Source organism: Microcaecilia unicolor, chromosome 3, assembly GCF_901765095.1.
Source record: "Microcaecilia unicolor chromosome 3, aMicUni1.1, whole genome shotgun sequence".
Classification (NCBI taxonomy): Eukaryota; Metazoa; Chordata; class Amphibia; order Gymnophiona; family Siphonopidae; genus Microcaecilia; species Microcaecilia unicolor.
Window position 1 is genome coordinate 59,440,003 of NC_044033.1, and position 18,723 is coordinate 59,458,725.

The window sequence follows — 18,723 nt, forward strand, 5'->3', positions numbered from 1 at the left end:
GGAGGAGGGACGCAGCCTGCCTTCCTCCTCTTCTAGTCGACGCGGCAAAATGGCGGTGCCTAGCCACGCCCATTGCATCCTGAGCAAAAACAGTATGAAACCAATACTACTCAGTTTGCCCAAAGCATAACAGTATCCCTAGAGATCATCTATAAAGAGTATATTTTAAAAAGGGAAACCTCAATAAACAGGGGTGCCTACAGAGATGGTCTTCCCCCTTAAATGTTTTGTTACATTTGTACCCCACACTTTCCCACTCATGGCAGGCTCAATGTGGTGAGCAATGGAGGGTTAGGTGACTTGCCCAGAGTCACAAGGAGCTGCCTGTGCCGGGAATCGAACTCAGTTCCTTAGTTCCCCAGGACCAAAGTCCACCACCCTAACCACTAGGCCACTCCTCCACTTCAATTATCCTGTGAAACAAACTGCAGTGGAAAACAGCGCCAACTGGGAGAAAAAAACCACTGCAGCCAAAAAACAGAGGAAAATATACAAACAACAGTAATCTACAGGGTTAATGGCATATGTATCACACTGAAAAATATACAAAATACTACTTGTACACAGGAAAATTGCCACTTAGCTTATACCACACAGGTAGCTGCTGTAACCCACTAATGTCTGCAGAAATATCCAGCCAGGCAAAACTCCAACAGGAGTTTTGTCTCAGGAGGGATTGAAACTGAAAAATCTTTTCCTGTTCAATTCCTCCTGAGGCAGAAGTGAAACAAGGGGGCCCCTCATCGGGGAGCTACATTGTGCTACAGTAGAATCACTTTTGGAGTTTTACCTGGCTGGATATATTTGCAGACATTTGTGAGTCGTGGCAGCCACCCGAGTTCTATGATAAATTAAGATTAAATACAGAAAAAAAAACAAAATGTTTTATGTTTTGATACATAACCAGAAAACATCCCTAAGACAATTGCATTAATCAATTTTTGAATTTTCCCCAGTTATCAAGATTCTGGGTGTTAGTTAATAGCTCTATTTCTATGGAAAACCAAGTTTCCTCTTTAGTTAAGAAATGTTTTCTTTTAATGAGGAAATTAAGATGTGTTCGAAGTTACTTTGAAATAGACCAATTTAAATTGTTAGTACAAGCGCTTTTACTAAAGGTCTCTCAGTTAGATTGTTGCATTCTTATATATCTAGGATGTAACAAGAGTCTGAGGAAAATATAGACCATACAAAACACTGCAATCTATTTGATTTTTGGTTTAACCAAATTTGACAATATTTCTCCCAGTTTTATAAAATTGCATTGGTTGCCCATTGAGACCAGAGTAACTTTTAAGTTAGCTTGTTTCCTTTTCAAAGCCATGCATGGCCTAGCGCCAAATTATCTTTACGACTATTTCCAGATCCTTTCAGGCAGCCAGACACTGGAAAAAGTTTGCTGACATTTTTCATTCCTCTTAGTCTTATTTCATTTTAGAAAAAGGGTTAAAACATTTCTGTTTCAGAAATTTGTTTGCATCAAAATTCTTGACTGTGTTTAGTATTTTGTAGCTGTTATTCCCAGAAGACTGTTTCTGGTCTCTTGTGATTCATTACCCACTTTGAACTATGAGATTAGCGGGATATGAGACCAGTTTATTATTATCATCATAAGACCAGTTTATCATTAACTAAACAATACATAACTAATCAGTCAGTTGGAATCTGTACTGTTTTGTATTGTCTCAACAGGAGAAATCACAGTTAGCCAAAAACACTTTGAAGAAGCCTTTATGAAAGTGAAACCATCCGTGTCAAAAAAGGTAAGAGCTCCAAGTCTGAACATTTGGAGATTTTAAACTGTAAAATACCTAAGTTAAAAAATAAGGAATGCCATTTTGGACAGGAATAGAGCAGTGGGCAGGGAACTAGGGGTTTAAATCCTGTGTCTGCCTGGGAACTAAGGGGTCCTTTTACCAAGCTGCGGTAAAAAGGGCCCAGCGCTAGTGGCTGGGGCCATTTTTGCTGTGTGCTGAGGCCTTTTTTTTATTGCAGTGGGTAAAAAGGCCAAAAAAAAAGGACATAGCCATGTGATATGATTGCTCTTACCTCATGGGCATGTGGAGGAGAGCACTTACCGCCACCTGTTAAGGTGGCAGTAAGGGCTTCTGTGCTAACCCAGCGTTAACCGGGTAGTGCAGTGCTGCCTGATTAACGCCGGGCTAGCAACACGCTAAAAAATACGGGCCAACTTTTCTCTAGTGTGGGAAATGGCGCGTGCCGGGACTGGAATTACCAACAGTAGCTCCAGATTAGCATTCGGTAAGCCCGAGTTGGGCTTACCACCGCTTTGTAAAAGGGCCTTTAAGTACAGTGTCTAAATCATATTCACCTTGAGCTCAGATTTGAACAGGCGAATAGTAATTAGTAATCTAAAATCAACATTGTAAAGAATAGAGACACTGAGAAGTGATTGGTCAAGTTCCCAGAGGAGAGGGAAGTGTGTGCTTCTGCCTTAATGACTAGTGGCTGACTTGCAACAGCCTGAGAGAAGCAGGGTGATACGATGTCCCCATGGAAGAGGGATTTGTGGCAAGATACAGTATGCTCTGCTTCCCTGCTCTAGCCCCCAGAGCCATCTGGGAGGGGAAGGGACTGGCAACATTAAAAAAAAAAAAAAGCCCTGAATACTTATTCTTTGGTTCCTTGGTCATAGATTGTCTTAAGAGGATGTTGCTCCCTCCAGGTCCTGTGCACAGATTACTAAACCCTGTCATTAGCTAAACAGTTTACCGTTTACTCAGTTATTTAAAAATTCCAGAGAAACTGCTCCCCTGTGTTTCCAGATCTGTGGGATAGTTCTACAGTACCTCATGCTGAGTAGCTGATATTGAATGGCACTGGCTGTGATGTCTCACTGTATGACCCAATCCCAGTCTTTATGAGAAAATTTATGACCCTGCTGTGACACTGCCATTCCTCTGCATGAAAAGTAGGGCTGTACCAAATAATTGTATTGGATTTGATTCGGCCCCAAATACATTCTTCTTATTCAGCCGAATATTCATTTAAATTCGAGTACAAATAATCCAGGGCTCTACTCTGCTAAATCCTAATGAAATAAACACTTGATCTCTGTTTTCACTTTGCTTCTTTTATTGTTTGGTAAGTTAAAGCTCAATGCCCATTATTCTTTTATGGCTGAATAATATTTTTCATTATTCGTATTTGGCCAAATAGTAAAATATGTTATTCAGTACAGCTCTAATGGAAAGCTTAAAGGATTTCACAGATCATTACTGAAAAGAAATCCTTAGCCTTTCTGTACTATGCGTGTGTTACTGTGCTGTTCAGGAGCTGCTTCGCAGTAATCCTCCTGAATTCCAGGAAGCTGCACCATTAGCAGCAGAGTCACAAACATCCCATATGCTGCTTGAGCTGCTGCTATTCCTGCTCAGAAGAGTGCCCCTACTCAGAGGAGCTTACATTCTGTTCCAAGACACACAGGCAAACAGGAGGCACTAATGTGACTGAATCCTTTGGCTAATCCTAAGGGTTGGGGAACAGCTTAAAGCGTTTTCCAGACTTGTGTTCCTCTGGCTTAGGATGGACTGAGACACCAAGCCTAGGGAATGTTCTTTTTGATGTTTCCCCCAGAGCTTTATTACGATACCGCTTTTCATGTTTACCTACTTCGAAAGTGGAGGGAGTATAAACACCATAACCAAGCTCGTGAGGCGGATCCCATTCTATACTGGGAGGCAGCTAAGACAGTTCTCGGGTGAGGTGATAGCCTATTAAGCCCATACAAAGAAACAACGGGATAGGGAGATTCTCAGACTTGAATGGCATCTCCGATTTCTAAGGCAGCAATGTGGGGCTTCTGCGACCCTCTCACAATAAACACAGTTATTAGCGGCACAGACAGCTGTTAATGAGCTCCTCCATCACAGAGCATGCAAGTCAATCCAATTTTATAAATACCGGCTGTATAGATATGGTAATAAATCCATACCACCAGTGATTTAAATAGTGCAGCCTATCTGTCCGATCGACCTCTCCCCTCTTTGATGGAGCTGCAACAGCAGATGCTGAATGCCCCCATAATACAGAATGAAGTATTTGGTGGTGATTCAACATAGCACTCTGTGGAAGGCCCCTGGACCTGATAGCTTCTGAACCGAATTTTATTACAATCAGAAATCCTAGATCCACTCACATCTCATTTTAATGCCCTGATAGATCAACAGAACTTGACTGGTGTTTTGAGTCACTTGACTGGTGTTTTGAGTCAAGCCCAGATTATAGTCTTGCCAAAACCAGGGAAGGACCCAACAGCCCCAGAGTCCTATCGACTCATCTCTTTCTTGTGTTGTGAGACCAAATTCTTAGTGAAAGTTCTAGCAAGCTATCTGGCTAGAGTTTTACCTGGGCTCATGGCTGATCTGCAGGTAGGGTTTGTCCATGACCGTCACTCCTCTAAGAACAATAGGCTTATACTGGCCTCCCTGGAAGTGGTGAATTTTGATGCGGAGAAGGCGTTTGACAGTGTGTCCTATAAATTTGTGTATGGTGATCTTGAGAGCTACGATTTCAGGGTGGTTTCTTGACGCAGTTCGGACCCTATACCACTCTCCGAGGGCCTCTGTGATGGCAAACAGGGTTCATAAAGAGACCTTTCCGATTAGACAGGGGACTGGTCAAGGCTGTCCATTGGCCCTCTTAACTTTGTATTGACATTAGACCCCCTTATTAGAGAGATTGGGGTCAACCCAGAAATTTAGGAGGTGCACATAGGTCCTCTTGAATTCAAGGTCGCCGCGTGCAGGCAATCTCCTGGTGCATTTGGAGGATCCGTTATGTTCCCTCCCAACCCTTTTGGAATCTGTAGAGGAATTTGGCGATTTCTTGGGCTTTAAATTGAATAAGCACAAATCGGAGGTTCTGTCTACAGACGCCTCCCTCACTGCTGCCTGGAGGGATAGGTTTCCTCTTCTTTGGGCAGCAGCTCGCTTTCATTATCTTGGAATTCAACGCCTGGCAAACCCCTGACAGTTATATCACACCAATATTTCACAGCTTTTAAGTTTTACTAGTCGCAGATTGGAGAGTTGGAAAGCCTTGCCTCTATCGCCTAGCGGCCAAATTAATTTAATGAAGATGACTCTCTTCCCTAAGTAGCTTTATGTCCTTCAGACACTGCCTATTCTCTTCCTCCGTAAAGATCTTATGGTGCTTAATAGATTGCTGGTCAGATTTAGCTGGGGGAATAAAAAATCCAAATTGCAAATGGATAAATGATATGGTCCCTGGAGGAGTGGGGGACTGGGTCTTCCTGATCTTAAATGCTATGCGCAGGCATGCCTCTTGTGCCATGTTAGGGACTGGTTCCTCCAGCCATCCACCTACACCCCTCTGGCTGTAGAACAGACATTGCCTGAGCCCTTTCATCAGTTTTATGTACTGCATGCTCGCCCACAGATGCTTCAGGGGCGTAGCCACGCTTTTGCCCAAGGCCCACCCAGGAGTGCTGCACTTGACGTCCCCAACAACCAATACCGCATCCCTAGCTGGCTCGCTCCCTTCCCTCCGCTCCCACTCCCGTCCGGCGAGTCCTTCAATTCTGTTTTTTTTTTTTTTTTTCCTTTCTGCCGCGGTGCTTCCAGAGTTCCTCCAGGCCCGCCCATCCAACTTCCTGCTGCTGTCGTTGCCTTTTCTCCCGCAGCTCCGCCGGGTCCGGGAAGCAGCATTCAGCAGCGTTGCCTGCCTGCTTTTTAAAATAATTCATCTCCCCAGGCTCCGCTGCATTTACATCTTTGCCCGTCGCAAAGCGCTGCCGTTCGTACAGGCAGCTCCGCACCCCTTTGCCGCATCCATCTGGCCCTACGTATCCACTACAGGAAGTGGATCAGAGAGGGAGACAAATTATTTTAAAAGGCAGGCAGGCACGCAGGCAACACTGCTGAACGCTGCTTCCCACCACGCTGGTGACTGGCGCAGGGATGAGACTTCTCAAGCCTTGGGGGCCTCTAGAAGATTCTTCATCTGGCAGGGCCCAGAGATCCCCGCCAGTCCAGGTATTTATCTTTACGGGAGGGGGATGGACAGAGAGGAAATATGTGGGGCATGCCCACCCAGTCCACCCCCAGGCCCACCCAAAAATTGAGGTCTGGCTACGCTACTGAGATGCTTCCTGAATAAATTGGAGGCCCGGCAAGAGGGGAATGTAGAAATATGCTAACCCTTGCTCTCAGTAAAATACAGGCCAATGGCTCAGGCTAAGAGCTAGGCCTCTTAAAATAAAAAATCATCTCTGATACAAAATATATTTCACTGCAGCTCAAGCAGAAGTGAGTTCCCAGAGAGCTGGCAAGGGAGGGGGCATTTGCTCTTGTCAACAATGCTGGGACTGGCATCTGTGAGAAGTCATGAGCCAAGATGTTTTGATTAAAATGAAAGATAGTAGAGGGTCAGATGCAAGTAGAGGGGAGGGGGGAGCTGAAGAGAGCAAAATGACCTGTGAAGTAGAGAGCTGCACGGCCTCCATCCCTGCGGGAATCCTGCGGAACTCGCAGGGACGGAGGCAATTCCTGCGGGGTTCCCGTGGGGATGGAAGCAGTTCTGCGGGGTTCCCGTGGGGACGGAGGCAGTTCCTGCGGGGTTCCCGCGGGGATGGAACCAGTTCTGCGGGGTTCCCGCGGGGATGGAACCAGTTCTGCGGGCTTCCCGTGGAAGTGTAAGCTGCACCTGCACCAGCCTCTCATCTACCGAATACCAATTTCTTTGAGTGTGTCTCCTCCTCTTCTTCCTTGCTTTAACAGCATAAATGTGGAAAGTCTTCCATTAAGGAGGTGGTAGAGTCACAAATGATGACGGAATTCTAAAAGGCGTGGGATGAACACAGAGGATCTTTAATTAGAAAATGGAAGTTATATAAAAGCTAACCTTACATGGCTGCATGTGTGTGGATGTGTCAAGTGATACTTAGATGGCGACTCTGGCTGTGATGAACTAGGGCTGATACCTGGCAGACTTGTATGGTCTGTGTCTCATACATGGCAATCTGGTGTAGGATGGGCTGGAAAGGGCTTAGACAGCAACTTTAGTGGCTGGAACATGAGGACAGTGCTGGACAGACTTTTACAGTCTGTGTCCCACAAATGAGAACATGAATAGGCTGGAGTGGGCCTCGATGGCAACTCCAGCAGTTGGAACATAAGGATGGGACCAGATAGACTTCTGTGGTCTTTGTTCCAGAAACACGAAAGAAAGACCATAATCAAGTATATAATATCACACTCGTTGATTTAATGATGAATTGATCATGAGTGTGACTATTGGGAGAGTGGATGCTGTCACTTACTATGTTACTATTAATCCTCTTTGCTCCCAGGCTGGTGCACAGACCTCAGCTCTGACACAGGCATGAGAATCAGATGTCACCTGACCTACTGGCGCGTGCATGTGGCGACCTCTCAGCACACACTGCCAGTGAATCAGAGACAAATCTTACATGTGCGCACCAGAGTGTTCCAAGTTCCAACTTCCGTTCCTTCCTTGCCTACAGTGCTGTGGCTCAAATCCAGAGAGAGACTGAGGGAGCTGACTGGAATTTTCTTTTATGTACTATTAAATTCTTACGGGGATGGGTGGGGATGTATTAAATTCTTGCGGGGATGGGTTAAATTCTTGTGGGGATGGGTTGGGATGGTTTAAATTTTTGTGGGGATGGGTAAGATTCCAGTGGGGATGGGTAAGATTCCAGCAGGGACGGGCGGGGATGGGTAAGATTTCTGTCCCCGTGCAACTCTCTACTGTGAAGTCATCTCACAGATGCGCTCTGAACATATCTTGTTTATACTTAGAGCTTGAGAGCATGTGAAGTCATATTGATCAACTGATAAGAGCCAAGAGCTCTGGTGAGAAAGCTAGGGTCCATTGGAATGAATAGGGTCAAAATGGTATAAAAAGGGGAGCCTGAAGGGTATTAGATCAGAAGGCTTCAGAGGACTCCAGAAGGCTGTAGACGTGTCGTGAAGTGCTGTTCCATCATGTAAATGCCTGATCTGCCTGTACTGCCTTTGGGTGAGATGCTGTTCCTAATAAATTATCTTACTATAACCACTGGATACTGGGCTCCATTCTAATTGGGGAGGTCGCTACTGCCTAGACAGTGTAGAACTGTCATGAGCAGATACAAGGTTGGGGTGATTAAGTACATAGAGGGGATATGCAGTTCTTTTCAGGTTAGTAGAAAGCCCATGGCTCCGCTGCCCAAACAGAGAAGGCAGACCTAATTATTATTCAGACTGGATTGGATTTATTAACTTTATATACCACTACATACTATTTGTGCCTAAGCGGTTTACAATAAAAGCAATAATTGTATGCATATATAATAAGATATCTACTACTACTACAAATATTTTCTACCAAAAAGGAAAGAAATTAAAAGTATCCTAAACAGTTACCGTGTTTGCTCAGCATGATAACATTGTCTGAACAATAAGAGTCTTTAAAAATTTGCAGAAGGCATAATAGGATGAAAAATAAGAAAAACAGTTAACCCAGAAATTCCACAAATAAGGTCCAACATATGAAAAAGTTTTTTCCGCAATGAAGACAACCTGACCACTTCTAATTCTGGTAATGCAAGAAGTCCTTTTTACAAAGAACACAGTGATCGTGCAGGTAAATATACAAGATGACCTAAAAACAATGCTTTAAAAACAAAGCATAAAACTTTGAATTCTATCCATTTGGAACTAGGTAGCCAAGGAAAATGAGAATGTCAGTTTAACCTTTTTGATGTTTTGGGGTTGTGTCAAGATATCTGCACAAAAACTGCTATAGAGAGAATTTGGACTTATTACATGGTATAATCGGGTCCTTTGTTACATTGGTAGCACTGTGTTCCATAGTATCTTGCTAGTACCACAGTGCCACTCCCTGTGCAGGCCTGTAAATGTGGCTACATCCCACTATCCATTTATAAGTTTCAGTTTTATTTGATATGGCACCTATCAAATAGCTAGTTGATATACAATGTGAGTAAGACAAAATAATCCAGAAGTGTATGGCATTACAGCAGAAAAAAGACTTACAAACCAAAAACACAAAAGACCTCTAAAAACACCTGAGAAGAAGGGTAGGGCAGGGCATCACAGTGCTAATTCACAGGCTATCTGCCTGTCTCCTGTTCAACTCAAGTGGGTTATTGTTGTGTAATGTGTTTCTATGGTAAAGTAATAAGGTTTCAACAATTAGAAGATAGAAGTGATAAAACAATTCTGTAAAAATCACAGGACCTGGAAAGCAGCCCGTGGTAGTCAGCAAACTTGAAGGTGCTGACTGCAGTGAGCAGTAAGTGATCTGGATATTCAATGCTTGTCCTAATTTGGACACCAGCACTGCATATGTGGGTCTGGCTGGCTGCCAGAAATTATCTAGGTGCTGGCTGGTTTTCAAACCAGTGCCTGGTTAACAGCCCAGATAAAGTTAGGACAGCCTTCGGGTAAGTGGGTCAAGGAAAGTGACACGGTTAGTGGATTGAATATCTCTGCTAACCAGGTAAATCCCAGTGCCACCCCAGCTCTACCACAGATAGTTCCACAGTAATCACTCCAAATTTTCTGTGGCACTGTATGTTTAAGTGCTCTTGAAAATCCAGGGAAGATCAGCACACAGGGCCGGCAGAACCCGGTAAGCATGGCAGGGGGGTGCTGACCTCTGGAGGGCGCCACAAGTCATGCTTACCACCGCCCAGACGCTCACCTACAGGCAGTTGTAGGTTCCCACCTGCCCGCCCTCAGCTCCACGACAGCCTTCCTTTTGTTCCTGCCGCCCTGGGGGGGTTTAAATCTTTTATTTTACCTCAGTCACAGCGGCGGCCGCATCAGTGAAAGCAGGCTCATCTTCTCTAGCCTTCCTGTCCCTCTCAGTGTCCCGCCTTCTTATGACATAATTTCCTCTTTCCGCAAGGGTGGGACACTGAGAGGGAAGGGAAGGCTAGAGACGACGAGCCTGCCTGCTGCTTTCACTGATGCGGCCGCTGCTGCAACTGAGGTAAAATAAAAGATTTAAGCCCTGCAGGGTGACAGGAACGAAAAGGGGGATGTTGGGGGAGAAGTGGGCTGGCTGGGGTTGGAAATGGAACTCGGCTGAAAAGGGGAGGTGGCTGGGCTGAGTCCACTAGACATGGATGAGAAGGGAGGATAGGGCACAAAGGAGAATCACTGGACATGGAGGGGAGGGCAGAGGACAATCGCTGGACATGGATGGGATGGGAGGGGAGTGTAGAGGAGAATCGCTGGCCATGGATGGGAGGGGAGTGTAGAGGAGAATCGCTGGACATGGATTGGCGGGGATAATAGGGACAAAGAATCGCTCAACATGGATGGGAGGGGAGGGCTGGGGAGAGAGGAGAAATCGCTGGACATGAAGAGGAGGGTAGGGCCCAGGGAGAGAGGAGAAATCGCTGGATATGGAGGAGAGGGCAGGGGAGAGAGGAGAACTGCTGGGGATGGATGGAGGGAGGGATGTAGGGGAGAGAGGAGAATTTCATGATATGGATGGATGGAGCAGAGGGCAGGGGAGAGAGGAAGGTTGCTGGATATGGATGGATGGATGGGTGAATAGATGGATGAAGGGGAGGGCAGGGGAGAGAGGAGAGTTGCTGGACCTGGGTGGATGGAGGGGAGCGAGGAGAGTTTCTGGACATGGATGGATGGAGAGGAGGGCAGGGAAGAGAGGAAAGTTGCTAGACATGGATGGAGGGGAGAGCAGGAGAAATTCTGGATATGGAGGGGAGGGAAGACAGGAAGGAAATGCACATGGAGGGGAAGGAGAGAGGAGAAATGCTGGACATGGATGGAGGGGAGAGCAGGAGAAATTCTGGATATGGAGGGGGAGGGAAGACAGGAAGGAAATGCACATGGAGGGGAAGGAGAGAGGAGAAATGCTGGACATGGATGGAGTGGAGGACAGAGAAGAGAGGAGAAATGTTTGACAGGAATGGAGGGAAGGAAGGAAATGCACATGGATGGAGGGGAAGGGAGAGAGAAGAAATGCTGGACATGGATGGAGGGGAGGGGTGACAGGAGAAATGCTGGTCATGGATGAAGGGAGGGAAGGCAGGAGGAGATGCACATGGATGGAGGGGAGAGAGAAGAAATTCTGGACATGGATGGAGAGGAGGGAAGAGAGAGGAAGGAGATGAGATGAGGGAAAAGGAAGAGAGGAGAAAAACTGCAGAATCAGATACTGGGACCAGCATGATCAGAAAAACAAAGGCACCAGATAACAAAGGTAGAAAAATAATTTTATTTTTAGAGTTTGGAATATGTCCACTTTGAGAATTTACATCTGCTGTCTTATTTTGCAATGTATAGCTTACATCTGCTGTCTTATTTTGCAATGTATAGCAATGTGTTTCTTTCTGTTTTTCTGGTATTGTTCTGCATGCAGAGTCTAACTTCGTAGGATTTCAGGTTAATTTTTGAAGACTTTAAAGAGAGGCTATTTCTGTTCAAGTGTCTGAATAGGGATCTGTTTGTTAGGTTCTGAGATTTTGATAACATTGTTTTTCAGATTTGGCAAGACTGTTCTCTTAATTCCTGGTCTGTTTTGCTAGTTTGGTTTGTGTCATTTTGGGTATACTGGAGCTGTAACGGCTTACAGAAATTATTTATAATGAAAACAAAAAAAACCCACAAGTTATTTTCTTCTATACTGGTGTAATAATTTCATTGATGTCTGTTTATATGTGTCATGGCTGGTAAAAAGGGTGTGGCTACAATAGGGGCAGAGCCATAGTGATCCCGCCCCTAGATGGGTAGGGGCGCCGACTAACAGGCTGCAGGAGGGCGCCAGAAACCCTAGCACCGGCCCTATCAGCACACTGCGATTTAACCAGGCAGGACCCTCTCCTGCGTGATTAAATTGTTCTGAATATCTAACCCACAGTATCTTAAGTTCATATTTGTGAGGTGGTGGTTCTAGGAAGCAGTGCAGTCTGATATCACTCTTATGGGAATCCCAAGCTTGTCTTGTCAGTCATTCACAGTCCTGTGTCTGCATTCCTTCAGGGCTAATCATTTGGTATTAATGGCACCATTCTTTTAGAATCTTACCAATTTTCGGAAGTGTCAAAGTTTGTATTTTAAACGTGACTATCCTTCATGGAAAGACTTGATGATATGCCACAGAGATCAAGAACTCTTTATTCAGTAATACAAAAGAATATCAAATCTCCCCCGCCCTGTGTGGATTGTTGAGAGGTGCAGATATAGCCATCTGGAATCATTCCCTGAAGGTGTTTTGTGGACTGTGCAGAAACACGGAAGGCCTTGAGCACTTTGCTCTCCTTCCTTTCTCTGCATCTCAGAAATGATTCAGCAGAACAGAGGATAAAGTTCTTTCCCCATGCACCTCCTGAAGGCTTGCTCAAGCATGACTGTGCATTCAACATTGATGACAGTCTGCCTAGGATTACACTTAGAGGCTGTTTAAAGCAGGCAGAACAGTTCATATAGCAGCTGTTTGAAAATGCACCGTACTATAAAATCAGGGTGTTGCGATTATATGAAAAGTGAGGATACATAAAAATGCACTGTACAAGAAATGGAAAAAGCAAATATCCATCTTAAGTGAGCCCTTCCGACCCTAGTATCTGATACTGTGCACTACACTGATTATTTACAGAATTTCAGTCTGCAGTAAGGAAGCATCCAGCATTCATTGCTGCCATTTAGTATTTTGAATGGTGGTTATGGAACACCAGTAAGAGTCGTATTGGCTTCAAGCCAGGTGCAGCAGGGAGGAAGTGATCAGTTTGGAGAGTGACAGAGAAGATGGCCGTCACATAATCACACTAATGGCGTAGGGGTTTTCTCCAAAGCCTGCCCCAAATGCGGACCTGGTGGACTGGGTTTGTTGCAGCAAAGAGTATTCACCTATTGTGCTTCCATTTGGAAATAACACAACATGCTCTGTGAATCCAAATTTTATACATATATTTTTGTTGCAACATAGGAAGCATGCAGTTTCAAGGACTGCGCAGAACATGCATAAAAGTATATATAGCAACATATATATGATGATTTACTCGTACATGGCAGCTTTACGCATGTAAAGCTTGTAACATCACCTCTGGGATTCATTTTGGGTCTGTTTTAAGACGAAAGAAAAAATTAAATTTATTAGAGTAGATATTCAAAGGGGTTTAAACAGCCATGAGAGGCTCCTGCCCACCTGACCTCTGATCAGCGGGCCAGGAGCGGATATTCAGCAGCATTGCCCCACTTAATATCCCCTCTGACCACCATGGTACTGGGGTGGAGTCAGGGTTATAGCCTTTGTTGTGATATTCAGTGCCAGTGACTGCATACCAAACAGGACAGATAGGACCACCCAAAAAAACAGTCCTTGTTTTGTCCGGTTAGGTATGTTGGTACTAGGACTGAATACTGGCCATCACACTCATAACTTCTGAGTCCACCAAGGATCTGGGTATTCAGTGCTGGTGCCTGGACATGGTGCAGCATTGAATACCCAGGTCTGATTCAACCCATGGCTGCTTACTGACCACTGTGGGCTGAATATTACCAGGGTTTTATTTTTCCCATTTCAAAGTGCATTAAGGAGGGACGTCATCAACATGAGCTACTATTGATGAGTTATTTTACCACTACTTGTGCTATTTTTTTTTTTTTTGTTACATTTGTACACCACACTTTTTCCCACTCATGGCAGGCTCAATGCGGTAGGCAATGGAGGGTTAAGTGACTTGCCCAGAGTCACAAGGAGCTGCCTGTGCCGGGAATTGAACTCAGTTCCTCAGTTCCCCAGGACCAAAGTCCACCACCCTAACCACTAGGCCACTCCTCCATTTTATGCAGAGAGACCTAGTTACTACAGAGGGTAGGGTTAAATGGGCTTTTTATCTCAATGAATAGTAGAGTGCCGCAGGGATCTGTACTGGAACTGGTGCTATTTAACACATTTATAAATGATCTGGAAATTGGAGTGACAGGTGAGATTAAATTTGCAGATGACACAAAACTAGTGGAGGAGTGGCCTAGTGGTTAGGGTGGTGGACTTTGGTCCTGGGGAACTGAGGAACTGAGTTCAATTCCCACTTCAGGCACAGGCAGCTCCTTGTGACTGGGCAAGTCACTTAACCCTCCATTGCCCCAGGTAAGCCGCATTGAGCCTGCCATGAGTGGGAAAGCGCGGGGTACAAATGTAACAAAAAATAAAATAAAACTATTCAAAGTTATTAAAACACATGCGGACTGTGAAAAATTGCAGGAAGCCCTTAGGAAATTGAAGACTGGGCATCCAAATGGCAGATGAAATTTCATGTGGACAGATGCAAAGTAATGCACATTGGGAAGAATAAGCCGAATCATAGTTACCTGATGCTAGAGTACACCTTGGGAGTCAGCAGATTGAGAAATTTGTGGGCTGATCTTATGGCGTTTCTGGGAGGCAGGTCCACGAGGTTTAATATGTAGATTGGGGCTTCTGCGTGAATGATTTTGTGTACAATCGTGCAGATCTTGAACGCAATGAGTTACTTGAGTGGGAGCCAGTGAAGCTTCTCTCTTAGAGGTTTTGCACTTTCATATTTAGTTTTTCCAAATATGAGTTTGGCGGCGGTATTCTGGGCTGTTTGGAGTTTTTTGATAGTCTGTTCTTTGCAGTCAGCGTACAATGCGTTGCAGTAATCCAGGTGGCTTATTACCATTGACTGTACCAGGGTATGGAAGATATGTCTCTGGAAGAAAGGTTTTACTCTCTTGAGTTTCCACATGGAGTGGAACATCTTTTTCATAGTATTCTTCACGTGAGCATCGAGTGTGAGGTTTCGATCAATGGTAACTCCAAGAATTTTCAGATTTTGTGAGACAGGAAGAGAACAGTATAGTGTGGTTATGGTGGAGTAGCTGTTTGTGTTGTGAGGTGAGTACTTGACATTGTGTTTTTTCTGTGTTGAGTTTCAGTTGGAATGCATCCGCCCAGGAGTGCATGATTTGGAGGCTTTGGTTGATCTCATTGGTGATTTCGTTTAGATCACGTTTGAACGGGATGTAAATCGTCACATTGTCTGCGTATATGTAGGGGTTGAGGTTTTGATTGGCTAGAGGTATCATCAGGTTAAAGAGAGTTGGTGAGAGGGGGGATCCTTGGGGAACTCCACATTCCGGTGTCCATGGGGGTGATATGTCCGCGTTTGTTGTTACTTGGTATGATCTTTTCAGTTCTATCAGTACTCTGGGATGAATACCATCCGGTCCAGGAGATTTGCTACTCTTCAGTTTGTAGAACTGCCCCATTACATCCTCCAGGTTTTCAGAGAATTCATTAAGTTTCTCCGACTCGTCAGCTTCGAATACCATTTCCGGCACCCCACCCAAATCTTCCTCGCTGAAGACCGAAGCAAAGAATTCATTTAGTCTTTCCGCTATGGCTTTGTCTTCCCTGAGCGCCCCTTTTACTCCTCGGTCATCTAGCGGTCCAACCAATTCTTTTGCCGGCTTCCTGCTTTTAATATACCTAAAAAAAAAATGTTACTATATGTTTTTGCCTCCAACGCAATCTTTTTTTCGAAGTCCCTCTTAGCTTTCCTTATCAGCGCTTTGCATTTGACTTGACATTTCTTATGCTGTTTCTTATTATTTTCATTCGGTTCCTTCTTCCATTTTCTGATCAAAGGACCTCCAGTTTCTGCTCAACAATCAAATCATGTATAACATAGTGCTTACCATGAAGAGCGTGGATATTAAGGAATCCATGCCATGCAGTAGTTTCCTGATATGAGTTAGTAGACCATGGGACAAACCCAAGAGGAGCTATGTTCTAACTGATAAGATTCCTGTGGTCAACATAAGTATTGCCACACTGGGACAGACCAAAGGTCCATCAAGCCCAGCATTCTGTTTCCAACAGTGGCCAATCCACGTCACAAATACCTAGCAAGATCCCGAAAAAGTTCAATGCATTTTATGCTGCTTATCCCAGAAATAGCAGTGGATTTTCCCCAAGTCAATTTAATAATGGTCTATCAACTTTTCCTTTAGGAAGCCGTCCAGACGTTTTTTAAACCCCACTAAGCTAACCGCCTTTACCACACTCTTTGGCAACAAATTCCAGAGTTTAATTACATGTTGAGTGAAGAAACATTTGCTCTGATTCATTTTAAATTTAGTACTTTGTAGCTTCATTGCATGCCCCGTAGTCCTAGTATTTTTGGAAAGAGTAAACAAACGATTCACGTCTACCCGTTCCACTCCACTCTTTATTTTATATACCTTTATCATATCTCCCCTCAGCCGTATTTTCTCCATGCTGAAGAGCCCTAGCCGTTTCAGCCTTTCCTCAAAGGGAAGTCGTCCCATCCCCTTTATCATTTTCATTGCCCATGATGACTTAAATTCTGCAGAGCTCCTTTACTCAGCTGAATACCTGGATACATTCCCTGTGCATTCTTTCTCCTGCTGTGAAAAAGATGTTCTGGCTAGTTATATTTATATCATAGCAGATGATATTATTTTGATCAAACAGGTGCCACAGATTTATTTATTTATTTATTGAATTTGTATCCCGCATTATCCCACCTCTTTGCAGGCTCAATGTGGCTTACAATATATCATGGGTAGTGGAAATGATAGGAGAATTGACATTTAGATTGAGGGTGAAGTGTTTGATGAGAAACAAAGGATAATTTTTTCTAAATTATGCAGGTCAACATCATCAGAGAACCTGGCCTATAGTGAAGGGAAGCCATTCTTGTCACATTATTAATATTAATATGGGGTAATTGAGTAATTTTATAAATATGATCCTCTTAGGAGGATCCTCACTGAAGAGGAATAAAATTATCAGGCAGCATGGTTGTTAGTTTGAGAAAAAAACAACAACAAAAGACGAATAACAGCGTAAAATAAGTAGATTCTTCATTGAGACTAAGAATCTGAGTAGAGAAATATGGCTTTGGATGTTCTTCTAGAATTTTTGTGACTTCTCAGATGAATTTTCACTGCATCCTTGGAGTAATTTTGGCAGGCCCAGCCACTCCTGGGAATATTCACCACTGTTCCTTCTCCATTTGGAGATAATGGGTCTCACTTTGATTTGGTGGAGTCCTAGAGCTTTAGAAATGGCTGATATATTTTAACAACTTTTTTTCCTTTGTCTCTTCTGGAAATTCTTTTGATTTGGCATATTATTCTTGTAGAAACTTTGTGGTGACAACTTCATTCTCATGATACGGTTCAATATATATTGCTGGTTGCAGTCAAACCTGGCTGGGTTCAGTCAGCTGAATATGAGTGTTGGATAACTTTGTTCCTTAAATGATGTAATAGTGTAAAAACTGTGTTGTGTTTATTCAGGTTTCCTTTGTCTAATGTTACATTTTTTGAAGCTCAGAAACCATTCAGTTTTTCACATCACTTTAAGTTGCTGAAAAAAAATTTTTTTTTTCTAAATAACATTTGAATGTAAACTTAGAGGGTGGATGGTTGTTTTCAGAAGCATCCTTTGCAGAAAGTGCCTTCATCATACATACTCTTTCCTTTAATTGTGTTTTTCTCCTCTCATCCATAGGATCAAATGCTGTATGAACAGCTGCGACAGTCACTGTGCCAGTAACAACTGGACTGCTTTCAAGTAGATGATTTGTTAGGTGCCACCGCCATGTCTCTTCCGGCCTTTCCTTCAGTGTCCTGTAACAGATTAACCTTTCCACACCAGGGGATACAGAAAAGTAAAACTATCATTTTGTTGGACTTCTCTAGAAAGTTTAGGTTTTAGTACTAGAACTTCTGGGGACCTGTTTTTGGTGGTAAAGCTAGCACAGGAGATTGAATTCTTTCTGTAATTCTGCTGTATTCATAATGGTATGATTAAAAAGCAGTATTTTCAAAATGTACATCATTATATGTAATAAATTGATATGTTTCTAATGAATGTGCTGTACTTCAAATTAAATTGTATATGAGAGACTAGAGATAAATGTATTTTGTGACAGGTGATGTATTGAGATTAATCTTTCTGACTCCTGCAAAACAAAGTCACAACTGTGACTTCATAAAGATATAGGGGTCAGTTTTCAAAAAGATGTACACCAGTGCTTCCCAAACTGTGGGTTGCAACCCCAAACAGGGTTGTGCATACCATGTATGGGGTCACAACCTGGGAGGGGGGCACTTTATAGGTATGTTGTCATGACACACCTCAGCAGGGTTACAGGTGTCAATGCAACCTTGATTATATGGTCGCGGCCATAAAAACTGAGCAACACTGATTTATTGCAGCAGAGTTGGGGCAGGGGCCAAGTTGTGATGTATTGTCTGTGGGGGGGTTTTAAACATAAATGACTACACAAATATAATTTATACCTTGTTTAGAGCAGGTGTAAATTTGGTCATAACTTATGAGCTGTTGGGAATGCCCACCCAGAACTATTGTATACAGAGTGAAGTAGTCGTCTAATAGTTAGTGCAGCAGGCTTTGATCCTGTCAACCTGGGTTTGATTCCCACTGCATCTCCTTGTGACCTTGGCAACTCACTTAACCCTCCATTGCCCCGCTTACAAAAAAAAAAAAAACCCTTAGATTGTGAGCCCTCTAGGGGCAGAGAAAGTACCTGTATATAATGTATTCCGTGCAGCTTACGTCTAGTAGCGCTTTAGAAATAATTGCATAAGTCAACATCAAAATTAAAAATACTTCTATATATGTGATGGGGAATAGGACATACCTATATGATGGACTATG

The 18,723-nt window shown here is 43.7% G+C and overlaps 1 protein-coding gene across 1 annotated transcript in view; it reads left to right on the forward strand.

The window, feature by feature from the left end:
• The window catches only part of NVL (nuclear VCP like), a 258,431-nt gene extending 240,556 nt beyond the window's left edge, over window positions 1–17,875 (forward strand). The window contains 2 exon segments of the mRNA XM_030194664.1: window positions 1,693–1,763; window positions 17,551–17,875. Of these exon segments, the coding sequence (XP_030050524.1) occupies window positions 1,693–1,763; window positions 17,551–17,595 (116 nt within the window). The 3' untranslated portion in view covers window positions 17,596–17,875.
• The last annotated feature ends 848 nt before the right edge of the window (window positions 17,876–18,723 follow it).